We start from the raw sequence: 22,792 nt of genomic DNA on the forward strand, positions 1-22,792 counted from the left end.
ATTCATGCTCATCTTCAGAAGTCCATTTGTTACATTACACTACCGGAATATTATATGAGAATTAAAGGAATAACCACAAACAGTGACTGGCCAGAATTTGGTCAGGGTTCCTCGATCACAATGCCGAATAAACGAGTTTTGTGTAGAATTTTCAATTTCACAGTGGTTTGCATTTCCAAAAGTTGCTTTGAATAGCGTAAGCGAGCGTAATTCACGTCGTAATTCCCGTCAATAAGATTATGAAAGTTTGTTTTATAGCAGTAATAGTGCCCAAGTGTGTTTTATATCACTTCCATCAACTTCTCGACCATGCCAACCATTCTCAGCCTTATGTTACTTCTAGATCACAATTCGACACTGTACGGCCGCTACACGGCCTGTTCACACACAGTAGAATATCCTTGAGCTAAAGTATACCACATACGCGATCGCAGGGACGGCGGCAGTACAATTAAGATGTCTTCCAAACCCGCAACAACGATACCTAGCACAAGCAACCACGGCCTATGTGGCGCTACGTCCGATGTCAAGGACCCTACCTCTCCACAACAGCATAGCTGGGTGTGAAAATGGCTATCCGTGTCATGTATATTTCTATCTCTATCCAACGGTTGCCCAAGTTTGCTTCGCATATTGTGGTAGTCACACTTGCTGTCACTTCCAGCGCCACCTACTGGCAAACAGCATTGCTTGTGGACGCGTATATCCGAGCCCCTTTCTTGGGCTTCTAAACATGCGCAGCAGCAAATAAATAGCTGCCAAAGACTACCCGCGTTCTCAAACGCCATCATCAGAGCCTCGCACAGATGCTCCATCTCTGAGTGTGTCGTTGCTGTGCTATGTGGCTCCTCCATTACCGTATCAGCTTGCCTGTCCTCGTTCCCAATAAAGCACGGTATCTGCATTACACTATCCTTGTTTTGATCAGAATCTGCAGATCGAGGTCTTTCTCTCACATGTGTGTTTCTGCCTGTTTTATCTATGGTTATATTTGTATGTGTGGTTTGTGTGTTTAACTCCGAATGTTTGCTGTTGCGTGTGTTTGTGCTGGTGTGTGATGTGCGCTTTGCGACAGCCGCGTAGTACGCGACCAGCAGTGCGAGCCCCCCTACAGCCCTGGGTAGAAGTGTCGAGGGACACTCACACACCAGTTTAACAGTCTGTGTGGTCAGCAACATTCTTTCCCGCATATCTAAACTGTCCAGCCATCCGTCATCCCCACTGCACTCTATGGCTCGGTCGTGCAAGTTATTGTATTGTACGGCATCTCCCGCTAAACAGACGGCAAACTGACGCTCGTACCTATTCCGCAGGGCAATCAATTGTTTCTTGACAAGTGCGAAACTTGGTTTCTCGCTAAGTCTCTCGTCATGTTCCAGGGAAGGCAGGTCATTCTCCACATGACAGTCAGTGCATTCTGTGCTATGCGTGTCTTTTGCTACACACGCACTTGATGTGTTGTATGCCCGTGAGCTTGCACTCGGGATACGCTGATCGTGAGATATTGCATATAGCAACCTTATCAAGCGTGGCGTGACGCTAACGCCAAATAAACGCATAGTAACGGGAGAATAAGCATTGATAGCTCTCGGCAAACTCTGTGCCTGAACGGAGCTGGTCCCGTGGGATAGATTGCGCCTGTTATTATCACTACACGAATCAGAAGCTAACTGAACTCCCGCTCTACGCAGGCAGCGGAAGAGTGCTCTGGTCTCAGATGGGTGGACCAGCTTGTACAGCTCGAGTACCAAAGCAACCCCTTCGGGGGGGTTATTGAGGGTCCTGTCTGGCGCACCTATACCTTGCCCGCTCTTAAATTCAGTCTTTTTCAAGCGGCGTGCGTCTAGACCCATGCGCAAACAGAGTCTTTGTGCTGTATGCTCATGCATCCCCGGAGAGTCTATGCCCCGTTGAATGCACACGGCAATGTATTCTGCGGCACAGAATGCTAACCTCCGCTCTCGCCTGAGCATAGGTACATTGCTCTTGTTCGTGCTTGTGTGTGTGTGCGATTTATCAGTGTGGGAACTGCTGGCAGCAGCTGCAGGACATATGCCAGACGGTTCTTTCTGCATTTCTGTGCTGTCACACAAACCTTTAGCGTACAGTTTAGCTGTATGATTCGCATGATCACACACCGGCTTCCCCAGATGTGATTCATGTTTGCGGACGTCAACCACTTGAAGCAGGCCTTTGATAACGATTAGTACTTCCTCAGCCAGCGTGCGCACGGCCACGGGTGTTTGCATGGCGGTCTCAACTATCTTTGTACAAACCTTTGCTGATTGCAACAGGATCTCTCTATAGTCTTGTACAACCACTATTGAACGTGAACATTTTGCAGATGTTGCTGACCTGGAGTTGGCGGGGATGGCAAATGCCGCTCGGTCCCCATCGCACATTCTCGTGTCAAGAGGAGCGGTAAAAAATCTGGCAATGGGTGATGTACGATCATCTGACAGGGGTGTGCTTGCGTTTGAAACGTGCACGTGAGGCTCAGGTTGTGCACGTATGCCCGAGCATTCAGTGCCACAGGTGATCCGCAACTCGCCCGCCAAACCCGTCACAAAGGTTCGCAGCAATTGCAGCAAAAACGCCACAGACGAGAACCCAAGGATTTGTACCACACTATCTTGTAAAGCCGCAAGTATGACATCCAGCAATTGAACGCAAAATTCGGGCGACCTGGGTGCATGATCCAATGTATCCTGACTAGGCGGAGAGTCCTTACTGTTCGATGAGTGTTTATATGTATGGCAATGTAAAAGCTTACATTTGATATCATTTTGGACCAAAGCGAGCGCGAACTTGTATACAGTCCCCAATAACTCGTCGGGGGGCACAACAAACGATAACAGCTCAAAACGTAGCACATTCAACATCACGTCCAGATATGCCATTTCTCGGCGACTCAGATTTCTCCTGACGACAGAATTAGATCTATCTCCTCTGATATTCACGGGGTATGTGTTCGTATCTGTTCGTGTATGGGCTGATGCAGAACGTGCCTCAGTATCGTGAGCACGGATAAGTGATGGAGGAGTTTGTTCTGTGTTTATAATTCGATGATGTACAGGCACATCAACCACCATATTAGTCCTGAGAGACATCACTACGTCTGCGGCTGCTGCTGTCGCCCGTGCTGGCGACGTGAGATTGATAGTGTGTTGTATCTGAACGTCGTTTGTACTATCGCGTCTACGCTTGCCCAAGGGTTCAGCAGTCACTACGGAGCCACTTATGCGCCGTTTCGCTTGCATGTGTACTGTGCTATCCTCGAGCTCCCTACCATCGAGTGTAATAATATGCAGCAGGACATCCGCATAGCAATCAGCTGTGACCAAGGCCTGATCAATCCGTACCCAACTACCAATGTCTGATGATGCACTGTGTTGCGTATGCGATATATCGCTGTATGCAAGCACAGGAGCATGATTAGATGCTGATCGAGGGAAATGCAAATCTCTGCCTGGTTGTGTGTGTGTGGAGGCGTGAGCGTAACCATAGTATCCTGTCGCCAGCATTCTGTTACGGAAGTCGTCGAATATACAATGGGAGTTATACGCATGGCAGATGGCCGATACAAACTGTGCCACACTCTGCATTTCTTCTTCACTTGCACACACTGGAGAGGACATGTTGGATCTATCGAATCATAAGTATTTGTTGGTCTACTTGCTGGAAGGTAAACGCAGGACTCAATAGATGCAAGCCATGCAAAAGCTTGTATTGGTATATATACAGCCCGTACTTCTTAGCAGTAAGAACAGTACATAAGAAAAAACCCTTCAAAAGTCGTTTGGATGGGTTGTATTTCGGTCCGGCTATGCCTACCGATGGTAGAACAGCAACTATGACGTCGGCACTGGCTACGAAATCACTAGCGCATCGGATAACATTGGCACTGCTATAGCTATAGTCATATTAAACATAAGAGAGTATATTGAATCTGCTGTAGGATCACTCTTATGATCTTGTATGTGCTCGAAGGAGTGTAGTGCATGTAGTGCAATGTATTGCAGAGTGTGTACGGAAAATGCTATTGCACCACTATCGAGCTAGTGAAACAGGTATTGTAAAAATATTGTTTATCAAAGTTCAATCAGGTCTCAGAGATCTGACGTCACGTGGGGACGATGGTTTGAGCAGTAAATAAATAATTATGTTCAGTAATACGAAATGCATACGTATGGGTCGTATGCAGATGTGTATTTTTCGACACTCCACTACAAGACCATTGCAAAGCGTACAGTAAAGCGTAAGGTAGTAGTAGTACAACCGGTCTATATTTGACATCTAGCAGGTCATATAAACGGCTTGGCGTGAGTGCTTCACAATTCATATTCTCGACTTCAAATCGCAAAACAGTTGAGCTTTTTTTCATAGCTACACAAGTACGCCATTAGAATACTGTAAACACATATATACGCCCTAACATACACTTACTTATTTGCACGGGAATCTATGTAGACGTAAGTTCTTTCTATAAGTGCGCAGTATCTCGCTAATCACTGAGACGATAAGAGCGCATTATAAAATAGCATCATGACCGCATCGCACCGTTCGTGGTCTAGCGATCAGGTTCGGATTGAGACAAATAAAACGCTTGAAACAACAGGGGGTCATACATGGGAGGCAGCAATCAAGTGAGCTTATATATTGTTGCGTGTGTATGTGTGTGTGTATTGATGTACACGTGTGTGTATTTATTGAAATATGGTCATATACATATGCATGATCGTTTTCTTTGTTGTGTATGCATCTGCTATATGCCTGCGTATACCCTGTGGTTTTAACTGAGATATGCATTATTATACAAGAGGCGACAACAAAAAATTAGCTACAACTGAAAGCATTAGGTATGTCTTGTACAAAAGAATTTATGAATTAGGTGTGCTGTTCAACTGGCGAACAAGACGCTATCTAACTCTGTCGGCAAACTACGATCAAATTGAGGACGAAGTCGCCATACTACCGCCCTTGCGTTCTAACTTATTTCAAGTTTATGCCACACCCAGCGCATCACTAGACGCCACCTAATATACTGAAAACCCCCTCATGGTTCTGTTTCACATGCGTGACCTTGTTTTTGTTTGGATGCCTCGATGCGCTCCAAATCGTACCTTCCGGTGACACTCAAGGCCTCAATAAGTTGGGCAATTATCGTATCGGAGCTTCCGGCTTCCTGATTGTGTTTTATATCTTGCATCTGTATCAGGCTGTTTGATTTTATTGGCAGCCAGCAAGAAATATGCGACCTCGACCGAGGCAACGAACGACTGTTGGAACTTGGTTCCGGTACCGGTTGGCTAGGGATCGCACTAACACTGAACTTGCCTAATATAGGTATGTGATGAATCACAGCAAAACTCAGTATATCGCTGTGCGATGACTGAATTGCAACATACTCTATGCCAATGAACAACCCTAGAGTGGTCTATCACAGGATTTGTCTTGTGCAGAAAAGAACTGACGGGCAGTATGGAATACGCCTAGCGTGTACGTCTGTTGCACGTGCGTATGCACAAGTGTTCGATTAAACGACATCACCGCCAGTTAAAAACCATGGCGCGTAAGTAGAGGATCGTTAGCTGCTGCGCGTGCATTTAAATGTAAGTACATTATTAAGTGGTGTTAGCTTTGTCAGTTAAATAAGGTGTATGTGCGACAGTCTGTGGCTGGCATGCATCAAACCGAAAAACACAGCAGCCTCTTGCACTCTTCTCAACATCCGAAGTACGTATATCTAGATATAAATGCGTCCACTCCTACTAAAAGGCATATCTCACTACTCCCAAAACCTCGCAGAATCCATTACACTCACTGAGCAAGCATGCGGAGGCGCCCTGGCTTACCTACAGGATAATGTCAGCAAGCACGCGCATTTACTCCCACGCACCGATGCTATCGTGACTGCCACACTTGACTGGACAAAGCCTTTGGATAGTGAGCTGGTGCAGGCCTGTGGTGAGGGGTCGTTAGTGTTCGGATCAGATCTACTGTACAATTCTGATGGCGTCGAGATGCTGCCAAAGGTATTGCAACCGAAGTTCAAAAAATTGTACGTTTTATATGATCTGTATGGATAGCGTCACCGCAATCCACGACGGTTGTGCAATAGTCTCGTCTCGAAGTAGAATAATCTCGCACCACCACATTATAATTTATAGTATGCTGAGATTCTTACATGCACAGTATTGTATTTATTTGCGGCAGCAGGTGGACATTCTCTCCCCTACTTTGGTAAAACACTTTATCTTAAAGTATTCTACCGGATTCTGCAATCGCGTTTTCCACTTTCAATATGGTGGCAATTATCAACATTTAACTGCCATGATATACTTTCGTTTAGGTTTTGGCGGCTTTCTGTGCAGCAGGGGCAACTGTACTATATGCGCACACTTTGAACCGGTACGAATTCTTTGACGCTGACTTCTTTTTTGCGCTGCGAAGAGAAAATTTGCTGGTAAGGTAAGGTGCAGGTTGTCTTGCGCAATACCGTAAATTCCAATGTCTTCCTTATTATAGTTCACGAATGCGGATGATGCAAAGTCTACTTATGAGGATCCCTTGTACATTTATCAATCATACATGTTTATACAACATGAACTTCTATATACAGAGAGCTATGGTGTGATACAGAACCCCCACCAGAGTACACACACAGCGACGAGAGATTCTGCAACGCCTTTCCTAATTCGCGAGTGGCAATACTTGATATACGTATGGGTACGCGTTCGAATTCAAAAATTGATTTGACCACGAACTCGCGGGTAACGATATTAAATCCTGTCGAGATGCCTAGCGGTACCGAGAACAGCGCACAGCCTGATGCCTTACGCGAGCAAGTCATATTGTATATGGCGGACAAGGTTGATCAGTCGGCGTGCGCAAATTTACACACAGCGTCCTGGAAATCTACGTACAGGTGGGTAGCGTGAGACGCAGAAATAAGGATGTTGTATCATAGAATGTGTGTTGTGCTCGTTTGCATGAATGTGTTGTCCTATCAGCGTTGTATCTTTTACATACAATTTTATGCAAAAACTCTGCTATACTGGAGTATGGCCACCATGACTCATTGATACAATTTTTTGCACTTTTCTCCTACAGGGACATTTTGCCGCATGACTTTCTCTATAACGGTGGCGTTGAAGTGATGATGAATGACATGTGGGCCGATAAGTATCGATCTCCTACCCAGCTCACAATTGCTGCAAGGGATACTTTTGGTCAGATGCTGGGATTTGTACATATGGATGTAGACGAAAGTATGATTGATGTCAAGAAAGGGTTCTATCTGGATAACATGCACGTGGTGGGTACAGGAAAGGGACTGGGCTTTCTTTTATTTAAAACATTGGTACAGAGGTTGTGTCTCATGCACCGAATCTCATTGGGGTGTATCACGAACAATGGGAAGTATTGCCATAATGACGCAAACAGTTCTGTTAAGGTTTTTGAACAGAAGCATTGTACTGCGATAGAGACTGCAAATGATCAGGTTAGTTCACAGCAAAAACAAACAACAAAAACGCACGACATGAATGGACGAGTTTCGTGCGGATGCACAGACCGGCCGGTCAAACTTTGGCTCAAAGTGTTCGAGAGCAATACTGCGGCGGTGCGTGCATACGAACGATGGGGTGGTGTAATCAGTGACGAGCGTTTGAAATTTAGTGACCAGAAGCTAGGTAAGATGTGTCTTGAATCCAAGAGAGATAACTCCCCAGAAAATTCAACGGGAAGTGACCTGACTGTTCTGGTAATGACGTGGTCGGACGCACGATCTGTTTTCTTGTAAACGGTAAGTTGATTGAATTGTTCATTAATCAGCTCTACTCTCGAGAGTTTACACAAGCTGGTTGAATATTGAATGGTCCATCTATCCGCTAATTTTAACGAGCTCCGTATTTTTAAAAATAGCATCCTCACTCCCTGAAACCTGATAAGTTCATCAGATGCTACCACACAAGTGCGTCAGAGGACTCAGAGCTGGCACCGTGGCAAAGCTGGTGGATCTACTCCCTACTAAATACTGCAATCCGTGTGGCTTATACAAACCACAGATTGCAGAAGAATGTGCATATTTGGTTTTAAAAAATATATAAAAAATCGTCCATTGTCTTGACTCACTTGAGACAGTTGAGTTCTTGATATTATCATTTTGAAAAAAAAACAGAACCAAAAATATCTACTAGTTTTTATCATGGCCCTCTGGATTTCAGGATTTGGCCCTATGGGTCTCTGCTAAATTTACGATTTCCGCTACCTCCATGATTTCTCGAATCCAGATTCCAGAGGGTCAAGTTTTGTTTTTAAAAAAAGCAAAAAGAGTCTATGACTGCCATAGCCGTGTGTTTACACTACATAGGAAAAAATAACGGACTTTTACCCAGCCCAAATAAAAATTTGTAGTTTGTTTTGTTATTTGAAACAAAAAAAACACAAATACACAGTCCGCCAGCCTCCTGGCTGCCATTATGAGTCATGATGAGTGCCAGGCGCCAAGATGAAAAGCCTCCGTACACAAATCAGCTCCTGGCCCTCTGCTGACTGCTCTCCCTGGCTTTTCTTTTTTGCTTTGGTTTGTTCTGATTTTTTTATCGGTTTGTTATATAAATATACTTAGGTATAGCATTTGTTTTTTTGAAGCAAACAAAAAGAGGTTACAGTACATAGCTCATCTATAATTTATGTTATTTAAAAAACAACAACTTGATAGTTCTACGTATTGATTTGTTTGTAGGAGATCTGTGATATGTCAGTCGCCAAGGCGTCAACTCGTCACTCGTCTTTTTAAATATTTAAAGTTATAATTGAGAAATTACAGAATATGTACTTGTGGTATTTAGTTGGCAGTTGGTGGAAGGTGTTGCGGAAGTAGGACCAATAATATTACGCTGAGTAATGTTTTTATTCAACAGTCCAGAGCCCAGCAGACAGTGTCCGAAGTCAGAAGTCAGAAGTCAGAGTCTCAGAGACTTAGACTCTCAGTCTCAGATTCAGACTGTCAACTTGTCAAGTCAAAGTATCGGACTGTCAGTGTCGGACTGTCAGGCCTTATTAGACAGTAAATCCGATTATTCCGATCCGAACGCAAAATTTCTTTTAGAGAGAGGGTATGCCGGTATGATGCTCTCGAAAGTTTGCCCTCGTTAGGATTTATGATCGATTTTTTTTTTGAGTTGTTTTGATTTTAAAATTAGCCTCCATCCATTGGTGTACCGAAAATCCGAACAGAAATATTGATTTTTTACACCATAGCCATAAGCGAACTGATAACACCACACATATTTTTATTGTTTTGAAAAGTATTTAAAAAAATTACAGTATGTATACAGTGTACACCTAAATACATAGAATACAAGCCACAAGAAGAGAGAGAGAAGGCTCATGTGCCGTTGCCTGACGTGCTGACGTGCTGCTAAAGAAATAATAATACCAGTTTTGATTGTATTTTATGTTTTTTTAAAACCCATTGTAACAGTCAACGACTCCAGAGTCCAGAGTCCAGACTCCACAGTCCACAACAGTCCACAGTCCACAGTCCACAACAGTCCACAGTCCACAGTCCACAGTCCACAGTCCGGTCCACACTCCACAGTCCACGGGCTCACGGCTCCACGTCCCATGAGTCCACGCTCCGGTCCACGGGCCATTTTTTTCTTCCGAGACTGTGTCATTGACTCACTGCGCAGTGTAAATTGTTTTTTCTTCTTCTCTTAAATAGTCGTGGGAGGAGTGTGACGGAATTCAAAACTGAAAAGAGATGACTAAATTCTAAAGTCTTCACACGCCCACGGTGAAGAACTGAAGATATTTATCCACAAGAAGTACTCCACACTCACTCTCTCACAGTGACCAGTTGACCACACTGCACAGATTGGCAGAAGGAACAAACAGATTGGATAACAGGGCATCTGCACATTTTCTGATTTGTTTTTATTTTAAAAAATAATAATATGTGTATAGACTTAGCCTTCTGAAAATAGAACAAGAAGGCTATGGCATAAGTAGATACCAGTATCGATACCATATATACTTCTTTTTTATTTAAATTGTAAAAAAATATGAGAAAATACGCGGGACGCAGATGAAAAAGAACAAATTGAAAAATATTCGGTTCTTCACACGCATAGAAATAGCGGCGTTTCACTTCGATATTCAATACAACCTTACGCAACTGTATTAATAATAACCTTTAATTTGAACATGTCCCTTCTACACTTCCTAACCTTCGCGGCAATTAGCTGCACGACTGTGCTGTCAGCCGCTCCTGAAGACATACAACAATTCGGACCCGAGGCTTCTGATGTTATTGAAATTCCCTCCGATATAATTGATATTCCGTGCGATCTAGCTGGTCTACTTTCTGAGGAACCTGAGCTTTCTATTTCAGCACAGTTGTTAGAAGCTTATACTGCTGCCACGGCTATCGAAGTCTTACAATACCAAACTGCATTCTTGCCTACCAATGACGCCTGGGCTGCCGCGCCAGAGGGTACAGTCCAATCCCTGCTTCGTCCAGAGAACCTCAACGCATTAGAAGAGTACTTGGCCTACGCATCAACATATGAGTACTTGCTTTCAGCTGATTTTGTCAGTGGCGATCTTGAGATGAACAACGGAGAGTCGATCTTAATGGCGGTGGAGGTGGATGGTTTCTTCATTGAGAACGGAGTGAGGGATTCACAGGTGGTAATTCCTGACATTGTTGGGTGCGACGCGGTGATTCACGGAATGGACATGGCACTTTTCCCTGGATCACAAACCCCTGCTGATATTTAGTTGATATCCTCTCGGGTCACGCTCATCTTGGTGGTCACACCATTTGTGTAGGTTATACAGTGAAAGTAGAGAGTAAGCATACAGTCGTTGGGCAATGTGCATACATGAAACGAGCAAGAGCGTGACTTCGCATGGAATGATCTGTTGGCACACACATTGTACCAGGTACTGATATGACAATGTGCTGAGCCCAATAGAGTCCGGAGGTTTGATTGACTTCGCATGAAATGTGATCGTAGACACACATTGTACAAGGTACTGATATAACACAATATGCTGAGCTCTATAGAGAGACCCGAGGTTTGATTGACTTCGCATGAAATGTGATCGTGGACGCACATTGTATGAGGTACTGATATGACACAATATGCTGAGCTCAATAGAAAGTCCGGAGGTTTGGTTGAGACGGGGAAGGAAATTAGAAGAAGAAATAACATTGGAGGTATCACTATTTAGATATTGAGTGCAGACTATCACTCGCGTCGACTGACCAACGCTTGTAACGGTGCCGACTTTAACATTGTTGACCCCATAGGCGAGGAGAGAGCGCTGTAAAGTATATTGATTGTGTAACATATCGCAGATCGATTATATATTCGCGCAATCACGATCCCGATTATATGAATAAAAATGAAAGCAAAATCTGAGCTGTATGTATGACAATTCTTTCTCCAATAGACCATAGCCTTCTGAAGTTTATTTCAAAGAGAAGACTATGAATAAACACGTTAATTGGCCCACTCTCTACAGCCTCTCTAGTAGAGACTGGGGATATTCGATTTCCGCTCTGACAGAAACCTGATTTCCGCTCGAGACCTAACCCTAACCTAGAGGTCCTATGAACTGACTTTAACACCCCATCCATATACTAAGGGGACTTCTAAGGGTTCTTGTATACCAAAAATAAAGTTAGTTATCATTCGCCCAGAACCCATCATTATGGTCTAGAGAGCTTATTCCTTCTACTCGAAAACACCATTCAAGTGCATGCATTGCATCAATTCGGTGTGCGTATTAAAATATATTGCTTCGTTATTATTTTCAGACTTTTGCTATACTTGCATAAGGCGGATGACATGGCACATCTCATACAAACAACAGCAAAAACACTCAACGTCGTGTTATATAAAATTTATTCTCTCCCTAGAGAGAGACAGAGGGTCTGAGACTCATGACGCCGTCTCTGGAAACGTCGCTGCTGGATACAAATTATTTTTCCCAGCCTCCCTCAGGCCTCAGCCCAAGCCTGAGGTGTGCCCTCACGGACCACGGTCTCAAGTCTCAAGTCTCACTCTCAGAGTCTCACCCAGGTCCCAGTCACAGACATAGAGAGTCCAGAGCTCCAGGCTCCCGAGTCCCAGCCCCAGTACATACGAAAATCTTCCAGAGCTCAGAGGACAGAGTCCAAGACCAAGCCTCCAAGGTCGCTCCAGAGTCCAGAGTCCAGACTCAGAGAGAGGGCCATGGTTTATTCGATATGAGTCATAAATATATGCGACACAAGGCGATGACTCACACCTAAAATATATTTTATGATGACCGTTTCGTGATGGGTGCGAATACAGCGAATACATAAATTAAATACTGAAGATGTCAGTGATTATCGTATCTGTAATGGGACTATAGATGCTAAAAAAGTAAAGGAGTGAATACGCAACATGAATATATTACACTGTTACAACTACATCCCGGTCTCATATTGATTCCTTTCACTTTTCACCTTCATACTACGTCCGGGATGTACCCTGACAAGCCGCCCAAACGGATAGTGGGTCCCGGAGGACGCATGGTGGTCAACCCAGAATGGAAGCGTTGGCGCGAGAATATCGAAACTCAAGAAGTTGAGAAATACGGATACGAGTTTGTCCCTGCGGGCGCTATATACGCTAACGGTACAGATACAAACAATACCCTCATACCTGTTACCAATCACGAAGACCACGCTGAGATGGTGAATAGTGGGTGTCCTTATCCCTTGGTAGAAGAGGTGGGTGATTTGTACAACGAGATGCGCGAGCCTGATTACGCGCTCGAGATTGGGGGCGACCCACAGGCTGGACTGAACGACCTAATCAGCGCTAACTTCGCCAAGTATGAGCTGAGTCTGGCAACGTTGAGTAAAGTGATGCGGCTGACTGTGTATGATCAACTAGAGTTCATAATCGATGATAGCGGGTCTATGGGAGCGTGGAGTGATACCATCGATCCGGTAACTACACAGAAACACACTCGGTGGACAGAGGCAAAGCATAGAATCAAGCAGAAACTAGATATATTGAGCCTGTTTGCATGCCCCCCTATCCATTTCCGCTTCATGAACAATACGAGGAATAATTTCAACGTGACTAGGGCAGGTAAGTCTCCTGAACAGTTTAAAAGAGAAGCATTCTCATTAGTAGAAGGAGCCTTCAGGGCGAGGCCTAATGGCGGGACGCCAGCTTTCACCACACTACAGAAGAGCTTCGATGAAGGCAGGGGCAAGAAAGTGTTTCGTTATGTGTACTTTGATGGTGTACCTAACGAGCGTGTTCGGAATGCTGAGGAAAAGATAAGAGATTTACTCTTAGACCCGAGGGATCGGGGAAACCCTGAGGATTCGCCAGTGAATTTCTTATCTTGTACGGATGAGGACGACTGTGTGGAGTGGGTCAAACAACTGGAGGAGGCAGACATGTACTGTGGCGGGCCTAGTTACTTGGCCGAGATTGATGATTTCGACACAGAAGCGAATGAGGTGTTCGGTGACCAGGGCAAAGTGTTCCCGTATAACAAAGGTATGTATCTTGTTTGCTCACTGGTTGCCGCCGCATTCCCAGATACTCTGGATGCTCTTGATGAATGCATACCTATTCCACGCTTCACGCTTGAGAGAGACTTTGTGGGATTTGAACTGCAGGATAGCGACTATAAAAGGTATTGGGATGGATTCATCGAAGGGCAACAAGTGAAGAGGACTTCACGAGCATATAGGAGCGATAGAATCGAGAAATTCAAGGCGGACTTCACATGGCATTATTCAGATTTTGCACAATGTAAAGGTGAAAGTATCGACATCCCAGCTGTGAAAGTGTACAAGGAGGGTCTCACAAATTTGATAAAGACCCCGGGGGATAACGATCAATCTGCACAGAGCAACACGGGAGGTTCCTTTCTATCCTGGTTCGGCTATTAAGTACGCATTCAAAATATTAAACGGACAAACCCGTCAAATTCATGTATTTGTGGTGTAGTGATATAAATAGTTTATAAATTAACTTTTACTCTAAATTGAGTCTTATTACGCGAGGTAAATTTGATCGTGTTTCACTCGTCAGTTCACAAATAAGATATATGGCGTGGCAGATACAAAATGCTTAAAAATAAGATATACATTCAGATATCCGCATCAATAGTGTCCATATACAGTTATATATCGAATGTATATATATATATATATATATATATATATATATATATAGTATGTATATATATATATATATACTATATATATATAATATATCTGTATATATATATATATATATATATATATATATATATACATATACATACATACATACATACATACATGCATGCATACACACACACACACACACACACAGATATATATATTAATAATATGGTTATATACATAATATATATGTATATAGATATATAATGTGAGCACCAAATTTAGTTCACGAGCGGTTTAGAGTGAAATAGCGTTGTATTTTATTTTATCAAAGTAGTGGAATAGCTTACAAGATTATGAGGACTGATCACTCCATAACCTTGTCTTATTTGGTCTTAACTAGATATTGCCTATAGTCAGTCCCCTCTGGTTACTGACACAATATCTCTTTGTATCCCAAGTGCCCGGCTTCCTCTGCAGTCCGTCACTTGTCACACTACTTTACTCTTCTCGTTACTTTACCGTCTATGCTCTTGTTCTATTGGTATACACATACCGAATTACTCGTATGTGTTAAAACAATATCACTACACACAGCACTGGGATATCTCCCCAAAACTAACCCCTCCCACACCTGAGTCATCAAACATGACTAACCACTACACGTAGACCACACACATGTTACAATATATATATACATTATATCATATATACATATATATAACTATATATATATATAAATTTTCATATATATATACGTGTGTATATGTTTATGTCTAAATATATATAAATATATATACATATACATATATATATCTATATATATATGTGTGTGTTATATATAAATATACATATATATATAACTACACATATATATATATATATATATATATATATATATACATAGTATATATATATATATATACCTCTACAACTCACTGTAATTTGAGGCTTAAAATTATTCTGCTTCCAAAATAGCGTGCTTAAAAGAGCCGCATATTTCAAAAGAGACCAGCCGACCTCATTGTTCGTCCAAGGCATTTGCTCTAGCAGAAATTTGATGCACGATGTTGAGTGCTACTACTTATATATGTGTCTAGAATTGCTTGCTTACATAATTTCCTATTGTGAAAAACGAAGTCATATGTGTACATATGCATTAAATCAGTACAGATTCGACTACGTGAACGTCCTATAGTTTCAAGACATTGCTCTAACCTCATCGAAGCGTATCTCGGCAAGCTTTTGAGAACATTGCGAATGGTCCTGGCTGACGCTCAGATTTGATTGTAAGCCAAGAGTGCCTGGCCACTGGATTAATGGCCGTTTGCATCAGTGCTTCTCGCTTGCCTTGGAATAGAGAGTATGAAACATCAGTTCTTAAGCATAGCTCTCGAGTCTACGAGTAACCAGGCATTTACTTCTTGTCCAGAAGACATCATGTCTCATTCTCCACTGCCGCAGAATTATCCTCCTCACTCCGGTTCCTAATGTTAAGAATAGTCGTATCTACCAGCTCATCCGTGTCCACTCCCATCTGCGTGCACATCTCCACCACTCGTGCAACGCGTTCCAGGGCAGCATCCCCTGTCTGCTCTCCCGCTCCGCCAATCAGTAGCTCGTTTACAAGCCGCGTGTTCACATTATACCTACCATCGACGGGATTTACCTGTTTCGATACATCGGTCTTCATGCTTTTTGACTTACTGACGCTACCATGTTTTTGCGTGCTTGATTCCTTTCCCTTTGATTTGTTTGCGCCAGCCTTGGATGTACCGGTTGCGGATGTCGGCTTGTTTCTTGTGATGAACGCTTTGGTGAGGGATAAGGCCGCGTCAAATAGATCTGTGTATTGCATAGGGGATATGAGGTTACTAATGCATCGCTATATGGAAGTGGGTGTGGAGAGACACACCTATAGATACTTAGCATCAGAACGATCGTATTTGTTGTCGAACACAATAGGTGTAACAATTCGGAAGGGATAAAGTATAATCACGGGCAGGGATCCAAAGCAATCAAAGAATGTTTACCATCACGAAGTAAATCGTGTATTATGATAAACTGCCACGTGTGCAATAACTAGTGCATGTTTTGATTTGGATATAACTCGCACGTATTGCTGAGTCGCATTCTGACCTTAGCACGTGTATCGATTGACTACGAGACCATTTTGGCTCGAAATCAAAGTAACGAAGGCGGCGTGAGTGTATTTGTACAAAATCCGACATCTGTTGATGACACAAGTAGCGAGCGAGAAGCAATCCGCTGCTTATATCATTATACTAACATTCAGAACTTCACATACTATTGTTCAGATAGGCGCCGATGAGCGCACTTTGGATTTCGTGATCAACCACTTCCACAGACGCCCTTACATTCGTTGAGTACCTGAGATTATTTCAGGACATTGGTAGGGCACAAAGGCGTTGGTTAGTTTTCGATCTCTGCGACTACATTTTTTTACCCAACAAATCATCTTCGTGCTACCTCTGTACTCACTGCTTGTCATGTGTTCAGATTGCAGCCACGAGCGCAAGGAGTGTGGATTCAGACATACATGAACTTAACCCAGCAAACCCTATCTCCTTCAGGAAACGGACCACATCACTGACCTTGACACTAACTCCATCCTTCCGTCGGCACTTGTCAGATTGAACATCACCCATACCATAACTCAAGCACCTCGCCACCCCACTCATTGGAACCCCCACTATTCAGATGTACAGTACATTGATGCCACCCAGCAAGCCCATCGCCTTCAAGAAACAAACCACATAACTGATCCCAGCACTCAGTCTGTTGTTCATTCTCAGTTGACAGTCTTAGAAACCAACGTACACATACACATTTATCATCTACCCCGAAACCACATATAATACATGCTTCAACACTCACCTGTCCAAGACATTGATGTCACCCAACAAACCCATCGCCTTCAAGAAACAAACCGCATCACTGACCCCGGCACCCACTCCATCCTCCTCAGCCAACAGAGGTGTAAAGTCTGAGCGAAGTAGGCGCCTTCTGCGTGGGTGCGTGGTCCCTGAATCCTCGTCACCATGAAGTGCCCCATCGTCCTTGACTAGAGGTGCTGTATCTATGTCGCCCAGTGCCGCTGCGTTTTCATCGGTCCACACGCTTGGATCTGTGCCATCGGGAAGTGCATGTTCTTTGTCATCACGGTTCTGAGAGTGTATACGGCTATGAGATACTGGATCTATCTTTTCGACGAATCCTGGGTGTGCATTCTTCACGAACGCCGCCTCCGTCTCCCGCTGCGCGTCAGCCTGTGATTGCGGATATGCGCGGATCTGCGAGCGTACAAGCTGTAGCAAACGCCACTTGGACATCACGCCCGCTTGCTCACCGGCGTGTGCGTGGTGGACCACCATCCGCTGCACAGTGGAGGGCCTGAATGATGGTGCACGAAGTGAGGTGCGACAAAGGATATTGTTAGCTACATGATACCAATAGAGTCAAGATGAAAGACATGGTTTGTACTAGAACGAACACTTGCACTTGAGTTGAGTAGTAAACGCCGCTTGTACTCCGCACCCGCGTGTTTACCGGTGGATCATCCGAATATATACATACATACATACACACATACATATATATATATATAATAATACAATAATACAGTAATACAATAATACAATAATACAGTAATACAATAAAACAATAATAATATATAATAAAAATATATATATATATACGACGAGAGGCTAAACAACAAATATTAATAGCTAAAAAGCACCCATGATGAGTGACAATAATGAACATAGATATCTACTACTACGAAGACTGCGTAGCAGGCGTCCCTGTACCTCACACCCTTGTAACCGGCGAGTGCGGTGGTGATTGGTTTGAAGAACGGAATGAATAATTAGTAATCACGTTTATGGATCCTACTAACTTCGCTCATATGAATGTTTTAGCTAAGGCAATGAAGAATGTTATTTCAGATTTGATCAGAATCTATTTGAATCTACTGCAATTTCTGCGACGCAGAGACATTCACCGTACGGGTGTATAGTGTTAGTGTACGTTACTATGAAGGAAAATGGCATACTAGAGATGTGGCTGTATCGCGTTAGTAAAAAAATGCGGCACAGTAACGCCACATTGTGGAATATTATAACAGATGCTCCGCAAACACGCATCCAACGCTCGATGTGTTTCAGTCATCCTTCCCATGTGCCCTGAAAAATCCTTATTCAGCACATCAGCACAGGCGCGTCAACGGTACTCAGCATAAATGTATATGAAGATTACTCTCCAAACACGACTAGAAACATCCATAGCGTACGTTTCATTAAATACTATAATCCCAGTACCAACACACCATATGCACGTCCTGTCAAACGCCGGTTTGAGTCGGGCTCGGTACGCCCAGGAATCTCTCCCCAACTCCACCCCTCTCGCCATGATCATGTTCATGGACTCCCCGCCTGCGCACAAGTGTTTGGATAAGGGTGAGATACATAACACGTCAGCGTGGCATAGGAGGGTGCAAGTTGGTGTCAACTACAGAACTACATTTTTTTGCAGAAAGTTAGCGTGACTCATGTCAGTATGATACAGAGAGACTGAGACGACACCCAATACAAACCCTTTAATAAAACTATTTAGACTATGGCAACCTATTGAATATGACAGCAAAACGAACAGAAACAATCAGTGATACGCATCCGTTCGCACAAGAGGGTGGGATGGTCTCGAGTGCGAGCACGAACATCTGCGAGGCAAGCCGAATTTCTTTGTCTATGGCGTGGTATTAACTTTGGTGCACGCGAGGGTGATATTAAGATACATGAAAACCAGGTATACCGAATGTAACTAATGGTCTATATATCATTATATGGCTGAACATTGTACAAAGTGATTGCAAAGTAAAAATTCTGAACTCTAAACATGCGACATTTATATCTTGAAGCGTACGAGTGTATATGTCTTGAATTGCGTATGTTCGTGCTCGTAAAAATGAGCCCCACGCCAGCACCAAACACTTGCCCATCGTTCGATTAAACCTACACAACCTACCGTCTAAATTCGTTCTTCGTCTCAAGACCATATCCAGAGTAGTATATGCGGTGTATAGTGCGGCTTGTGGGTTATAGAAGGACCAATTGAGTATGTACATCGTCAGGTATTCCAAATTCCCGTTAGTGTAGACGCCCAATCCCAAGATTTTGGTGGCGAAGTTCAAGTCCTTCCCATTTTGGCATTCTAACGAAGCAAGCGAGGCAAGGAGCCCAAAGACGAAATTAAAGTAGTTTGTGCATATTTGAGCATCCAGACAAACGTATAGGTGGACGTGTAGAGAAATACGGCCAGAAGACACCGAAGAGTCAGATAAAGGATGCAGGAAGGTACTTGTTGTACCAGAATTAGTACAGGTCTGGGCCGATGTGGAGAGGCATGCTACGTCTCACGCCGAACAAATTAAGTAATCGCAGTAGAGAGAATCAACATGAACATGAGCTCTAGTTATCGCCAGACGTCGACTACCATTACACTTGAAATCTTCTATCGCAACAGCTAAGACATACGAGAACGCCCAGTTTGAAGCTTTTCATAAACGACACTAAATGTGTACCCAATGATCGCAAACGGGAAGATGCATAAGAAAGCGAGAGATGGTAACTCAAATTCAGCCCATATGCTATAAACATGATCTCCCATGATATAAACATAAATCTAACCCATGATTTCAACATAAATTCAACCCATAATTTCAACATACTGTTTAGAAGCAACTGCAGACTGTTCGTGTCTGCATAATGAGCACCGATAGTCTGGAGCAATGACGGCAGGATGGTGTCGAAATTATTCGCCAGAAGTCCGTCTGTGGGGTTAAATTTTAAGCGTGCTTGAGAATAAGACGCAATATAAATATACCGTCATGCGATAATGGTTGAACACGAAAAATGATTTGCTTAATCGTGACTCCGAAAGACCATTTGAAAAGGGCACCTAGAACGAATGTCGCAAAATACGAGGCACTCTTCAGTAAAAACCAGGCAGTTATCTTGAACGCGGTTTTGTGATACAAGGGGCCGTAAGAACTATTCGACAATGGCCGATGTTGATGACGCTATACACTGACTAGCACTGTACGATTGGTTTAAAAGCGGCTTCCGTGTGTATTGCAGCTGTATGTGTATTTTCGAATTATACGGACGCATCTATACAAGCTATCGTAACACTACCACACTATTGATATATATAATAGTACATGCATATTCTGGGGGTATTTCTGTTCCAATCCGTCGTATTGTTGTTTATGTGTGTGTTATTACCCCACTAAAGTTCATACCGGAGGATTCTCTCAGAAAGCCTTCTATTACGGAGTTCAGCATAGTTGTGTTGAAACTTCCTCCTAATTGTTCCACCATGTTCATCGAGTTCAAAATCCCCTCGCGATCACCCCGGCTGCTATAGTAATGGATGATGGGCTCGAAACAGCAGCTGGTTATATAATGATTCGTCCTGTACAAATCTGCCAACACCTGTGATAATAGACGAAATGGGAGCTTATAGGCCTGTTTAGAGACGAACCTTTCGAGTACATTTCTCATTGACGAACTGGAAGCAAACGGTAGCCAGAGCACAGGATACATGACTACAATCGTGCTGTGTCGTCTGCTTCCAGTTGGGTATTCCGAGGATTGTCCATATCATATGAAAGCCAATATCACCGCATATTCATGTCCCTGACTCCGCGTGACATACAAAGAACACCCAAACACACAGTACTAAACACAGTACAACACACACCTGCAAGGCCTCCGCCTGCTCATCCCGGGCCAACAAGCCCCTTATATGCTCAGCATACGGTATAAACCGCGACTGCCGTACGCTACCCAGAGTGCCCATCTCTTGCTTGCTACACTTGGCCAGCACTTGTTGCGCCAGGTCTGACCGCGAGTGGGTCTCACACTCGCGCACCACTGTGGCCAAGCGATCGTCCCATGTCTGCAGGAAACTACTGTCGCCCGCACTGCTCTTGCGGTCCATCTGTTGGGTGTGACGTGTAATGGAAACAGCTCGTTATTAGACTGAATATGACGCAGAAAATGTATACGCTAGGCGTTGCGCAAGGCACAGGAAGGGACAGATGAATTGGCAGATGAATAGCTTGTTGGTTGGCTAAGTGTGAAGTTGATGATGTGCACACCCAATTTTGTGCTAGAAACAGAGGGAGCAGGCTAGTGCTAGGCTGCATTGAAGGTTATCAGATGATATAGACACACAGCCACGTGTACGAACTCGAGGGGATACGTAAACAACCGCCATTAGGCACTGAGACTTAATATACGATGTGAAATACGAACGTGCCAAACCCAACTGTAGTAGGTTTTTGCTAACATTCTACGTCCACAGAATAGAAAGTATGTGAATAACGGAGGAATCGGTTACATGCCAATTCTCGTCGACCTTCAATATAAAGAGTTGCTTGGTGGTCGATAAAATACAATGTAACATCTCGCAGCACATCTGTATCGCACTCTCCATTTTCGTGCAGGGAGCTATTGAGCATTGATTTTAAATATGATCTATAGCGAGTGCTTGCGATCAGGGTGGTGTGACAGGGTCTATGGCCTGTATTCATCGTAGGTCATGACACTGAGACTACATACCGCCACAGTGAATACAAGTGAGACACCCTCACCTTCACCGAATCAAAACTTGAATACATAATTTCGCTACAAGTGTACAAACAATCCCTTTTCATCTACGCTCAGAACTCACAATATATATAACTGTACTTCGTTGCCGCTCAAATACAGTGTCATAAAGCGTCTACCATACTACTTACAATTAAGCTGTTCGTGACAGAGTCTACAACAGTTGCAGCTTTGGCACGGTCTCTCCCCTTCAGCACTGGCGAGAGCACCTGCTCGATCTCCTTCGTACTCGTGAGCTTTGCTTTCTGTATGATAAGAGAGTCCATACATGAGTACCTATAGCCCATTTATGCGTATATATTAAATGAAGCAAATACAAATGTACAAACAATTATCTATTCATACGAAGTAAGGGATTCAGTAGGCCCGTTTCGATATTTTTCCAATCGCACGAGGAGACGGGGGTATTTGAGAAACGCATCACTATCTACAATTTGGTGTACCCGACAAGCTCTGGGTTGTCAAGATACACAGTGCACGTGAGCTGCATTGATCTGTTTTGATGACCATTACAAGATTACAAGAAAATATCTATACATGGGTGTATACTTTGCGTTTTCGAAAGAAATACGTAAAAATACTAGCAAATATAAACATAAGATGATCTACCTTATATTCGATAACTATGCAGTAAACACTAACGGATCACTGACACGAATAGACCTTATACATACATCGAGTTCACTATTTTCATAGCAAAACAAACACAGGAGTTTTGGAATATGCAGAGCATAACATTTTTTTTCATTCAGGGCCGATGTACAGAATAAATAATCACGAGCGCTTACAAATCAGGAACTACGCGATTGTGCTCTGAACAATCAACCGAACATGAACAAAAGAAACATACGAGGTATTCTGTGTATAGAAGTGCCAAAAGTATATACAATCTATGCGCTACCCACGTGCTCACGAAAGT

At 43.4% G+C, this 22,792-nt stretch overlaps 6 protein-coding genes across 6 annotated transcripts in view; 3 read left to right on the forward strand and 3 right to left on the reverse strand.

Annotated features, from left to right (window-relative positions):
* Window positions 1–278: 278 nt before the first annotated feature.
* On the reverse strand, window positions 279–3,638 carry SARC_06770 (hypothetical protein; the record flags this gene model as incomplete). Its single annotated transcript, XM_014299298.1, has 1 exon — window positions 279–3,638. The coding sequence occupies one exon, from the start codon at window positions 3,636–3,638 to the stop codon at window positions 369–371; it is 3,270 nt and encodes a 1,089-aa protein (XP_014154773.1). The 3' UTR covers window positions 279–368.
* A 791-nt stretch (window positions 3,639–4,429) lies between these two features.
* Window positions 4,430–8,125, forward strand: SARC_06771 (hypothetical protein). The gene is made up of 6 exons (XM_014299299.1): window positions 4,430–4,646; window positions 5,219–5,346; window positions 5,809–6,035; window positions 6,353–6,471; window positions 6,623–6,928; window positions 7,114–8,125. The coding sequence occupies exons 1-6, from the start codon at window positions 4,546–4,548 to the stop codon at window positions 7,802–7,804; spliced, it is 1,572 nt and encodes a 523-aa protein (XP_014154774.1). The 5' UTR covers window positions 4,430–4,545; the 3' UTR covers window positions 7,805–8,125.
* Window positions 8,126–9,423: 1,298 nt separating this feature from the next.
* Window positions 9,424–9,688, reverse strand: SARC_06772 (hypothetical protein; the record flags this gene model as incomplete). The annotated part of the gene is made up of 1 exon (XM_014299300.1): window positions 9,424–9,688. A coding segment is annotated over one exon (227 nt), but the record flags the coding sequence as incomplete, so codon positions are not given.
* Window positions 9,689–9,733: 45 nt separating this feature from the next.
* SARC_06773 (hypothetical protein) lies at window positions 9,734–11,767 on the forward strand. Its single transcript, XM_014299301.1, has 2 exons — window positions 9,734–10,997; window positions 11,092–11,767. The coding sequence occupies exon 1, from the start codon at window positions 10,216–10,218 to the stop codon at window positions 10,789–10,791; it is 576 nt and encodes a 191-aa protein (XP_014154776.1). The 5' UTR covers window positions 9,734–10,215; the 3' UTR covers window positions 10,792–10,997; window positions 11,092–11,767.
* Window positions 11,768–12,309: 542 nt separating this feature from the next.
* On the forward strand, window positions 12,310–14,030 carry SARC_06774 (hypothetical protein). The gene has a single exon (XM_014299302.1). The coding sequence runs from the start codon at window positions 12,530–12,532 to the stop codon at window positions 13,961–13,963; it is 1,434 nt and encodes a 477-aa protein (XP_014154777.1). The 5' UTR covers window positions 12,310–12,529; the 3' UTR covers window positions 13,964–14,030.
* A 1,077-nt stretch (window positions 14,031–15,107) lies between these two features.
* The window catches only part of SARC_06775 (hypothetical protein), an 8,518-nt gene continuing 833 nt past the window's right edge, over window positions 15,108–22,792 (reverse strand). The window contains exons 2-10 of the mRNA XM_014299303.1: window positions 22,005–22,118; window positions 20,963–21,202; window positions 20,502–20,694; window positions 19,929–20,030; window positions 19,226–19,411; window positions 18,528–18,633; window positions 17,078–17,593; window positions 16,488–16,570; window positions 15,108–16,024 (exon numbers count right to left, since the gene is read on the reverse strand). Of these exons, the coding sequence (XP_014154778.1) occupies window positions 15,618–16,024; window positions 16,488–16,570; window positions 17,078–17,593; window positions 18,528–18,633; window positions 19,226–19,411; window positions 19,929–20,030; window positions 20,502–20,694; window positions 20,963–21,202; window positions 22,005–22,118 (1,947 nt within the window). The 3' untranslated portion in view covers window positions 15,108–15,617. The remainder of the gene's footprint in view (window positions 16,025–16,487; window positions 16,571–17,077; window positions 17,594–18,527; window positions 18,634–19,225; window positions 19,412–19,928; window positions 20,031–20,501; window positions 20,695–20,962; window positions 21,203–22,004; window positions 22,119–22,792) is intronic.

The sequence above is a fragment of the Sphaeroforma arctica genome, assembly GCF_001186125.1.
Source record: "Sphaeroforma arctica JP610 unplaced genomic scaffold supercont1.499, whole genome shotgun sequence".
NCBI classification, from domain to species: Eukaryota; class Ichthyosporea; order Ichthyophonida; genus Sphaeroforma; species Sphaeroforma arctica.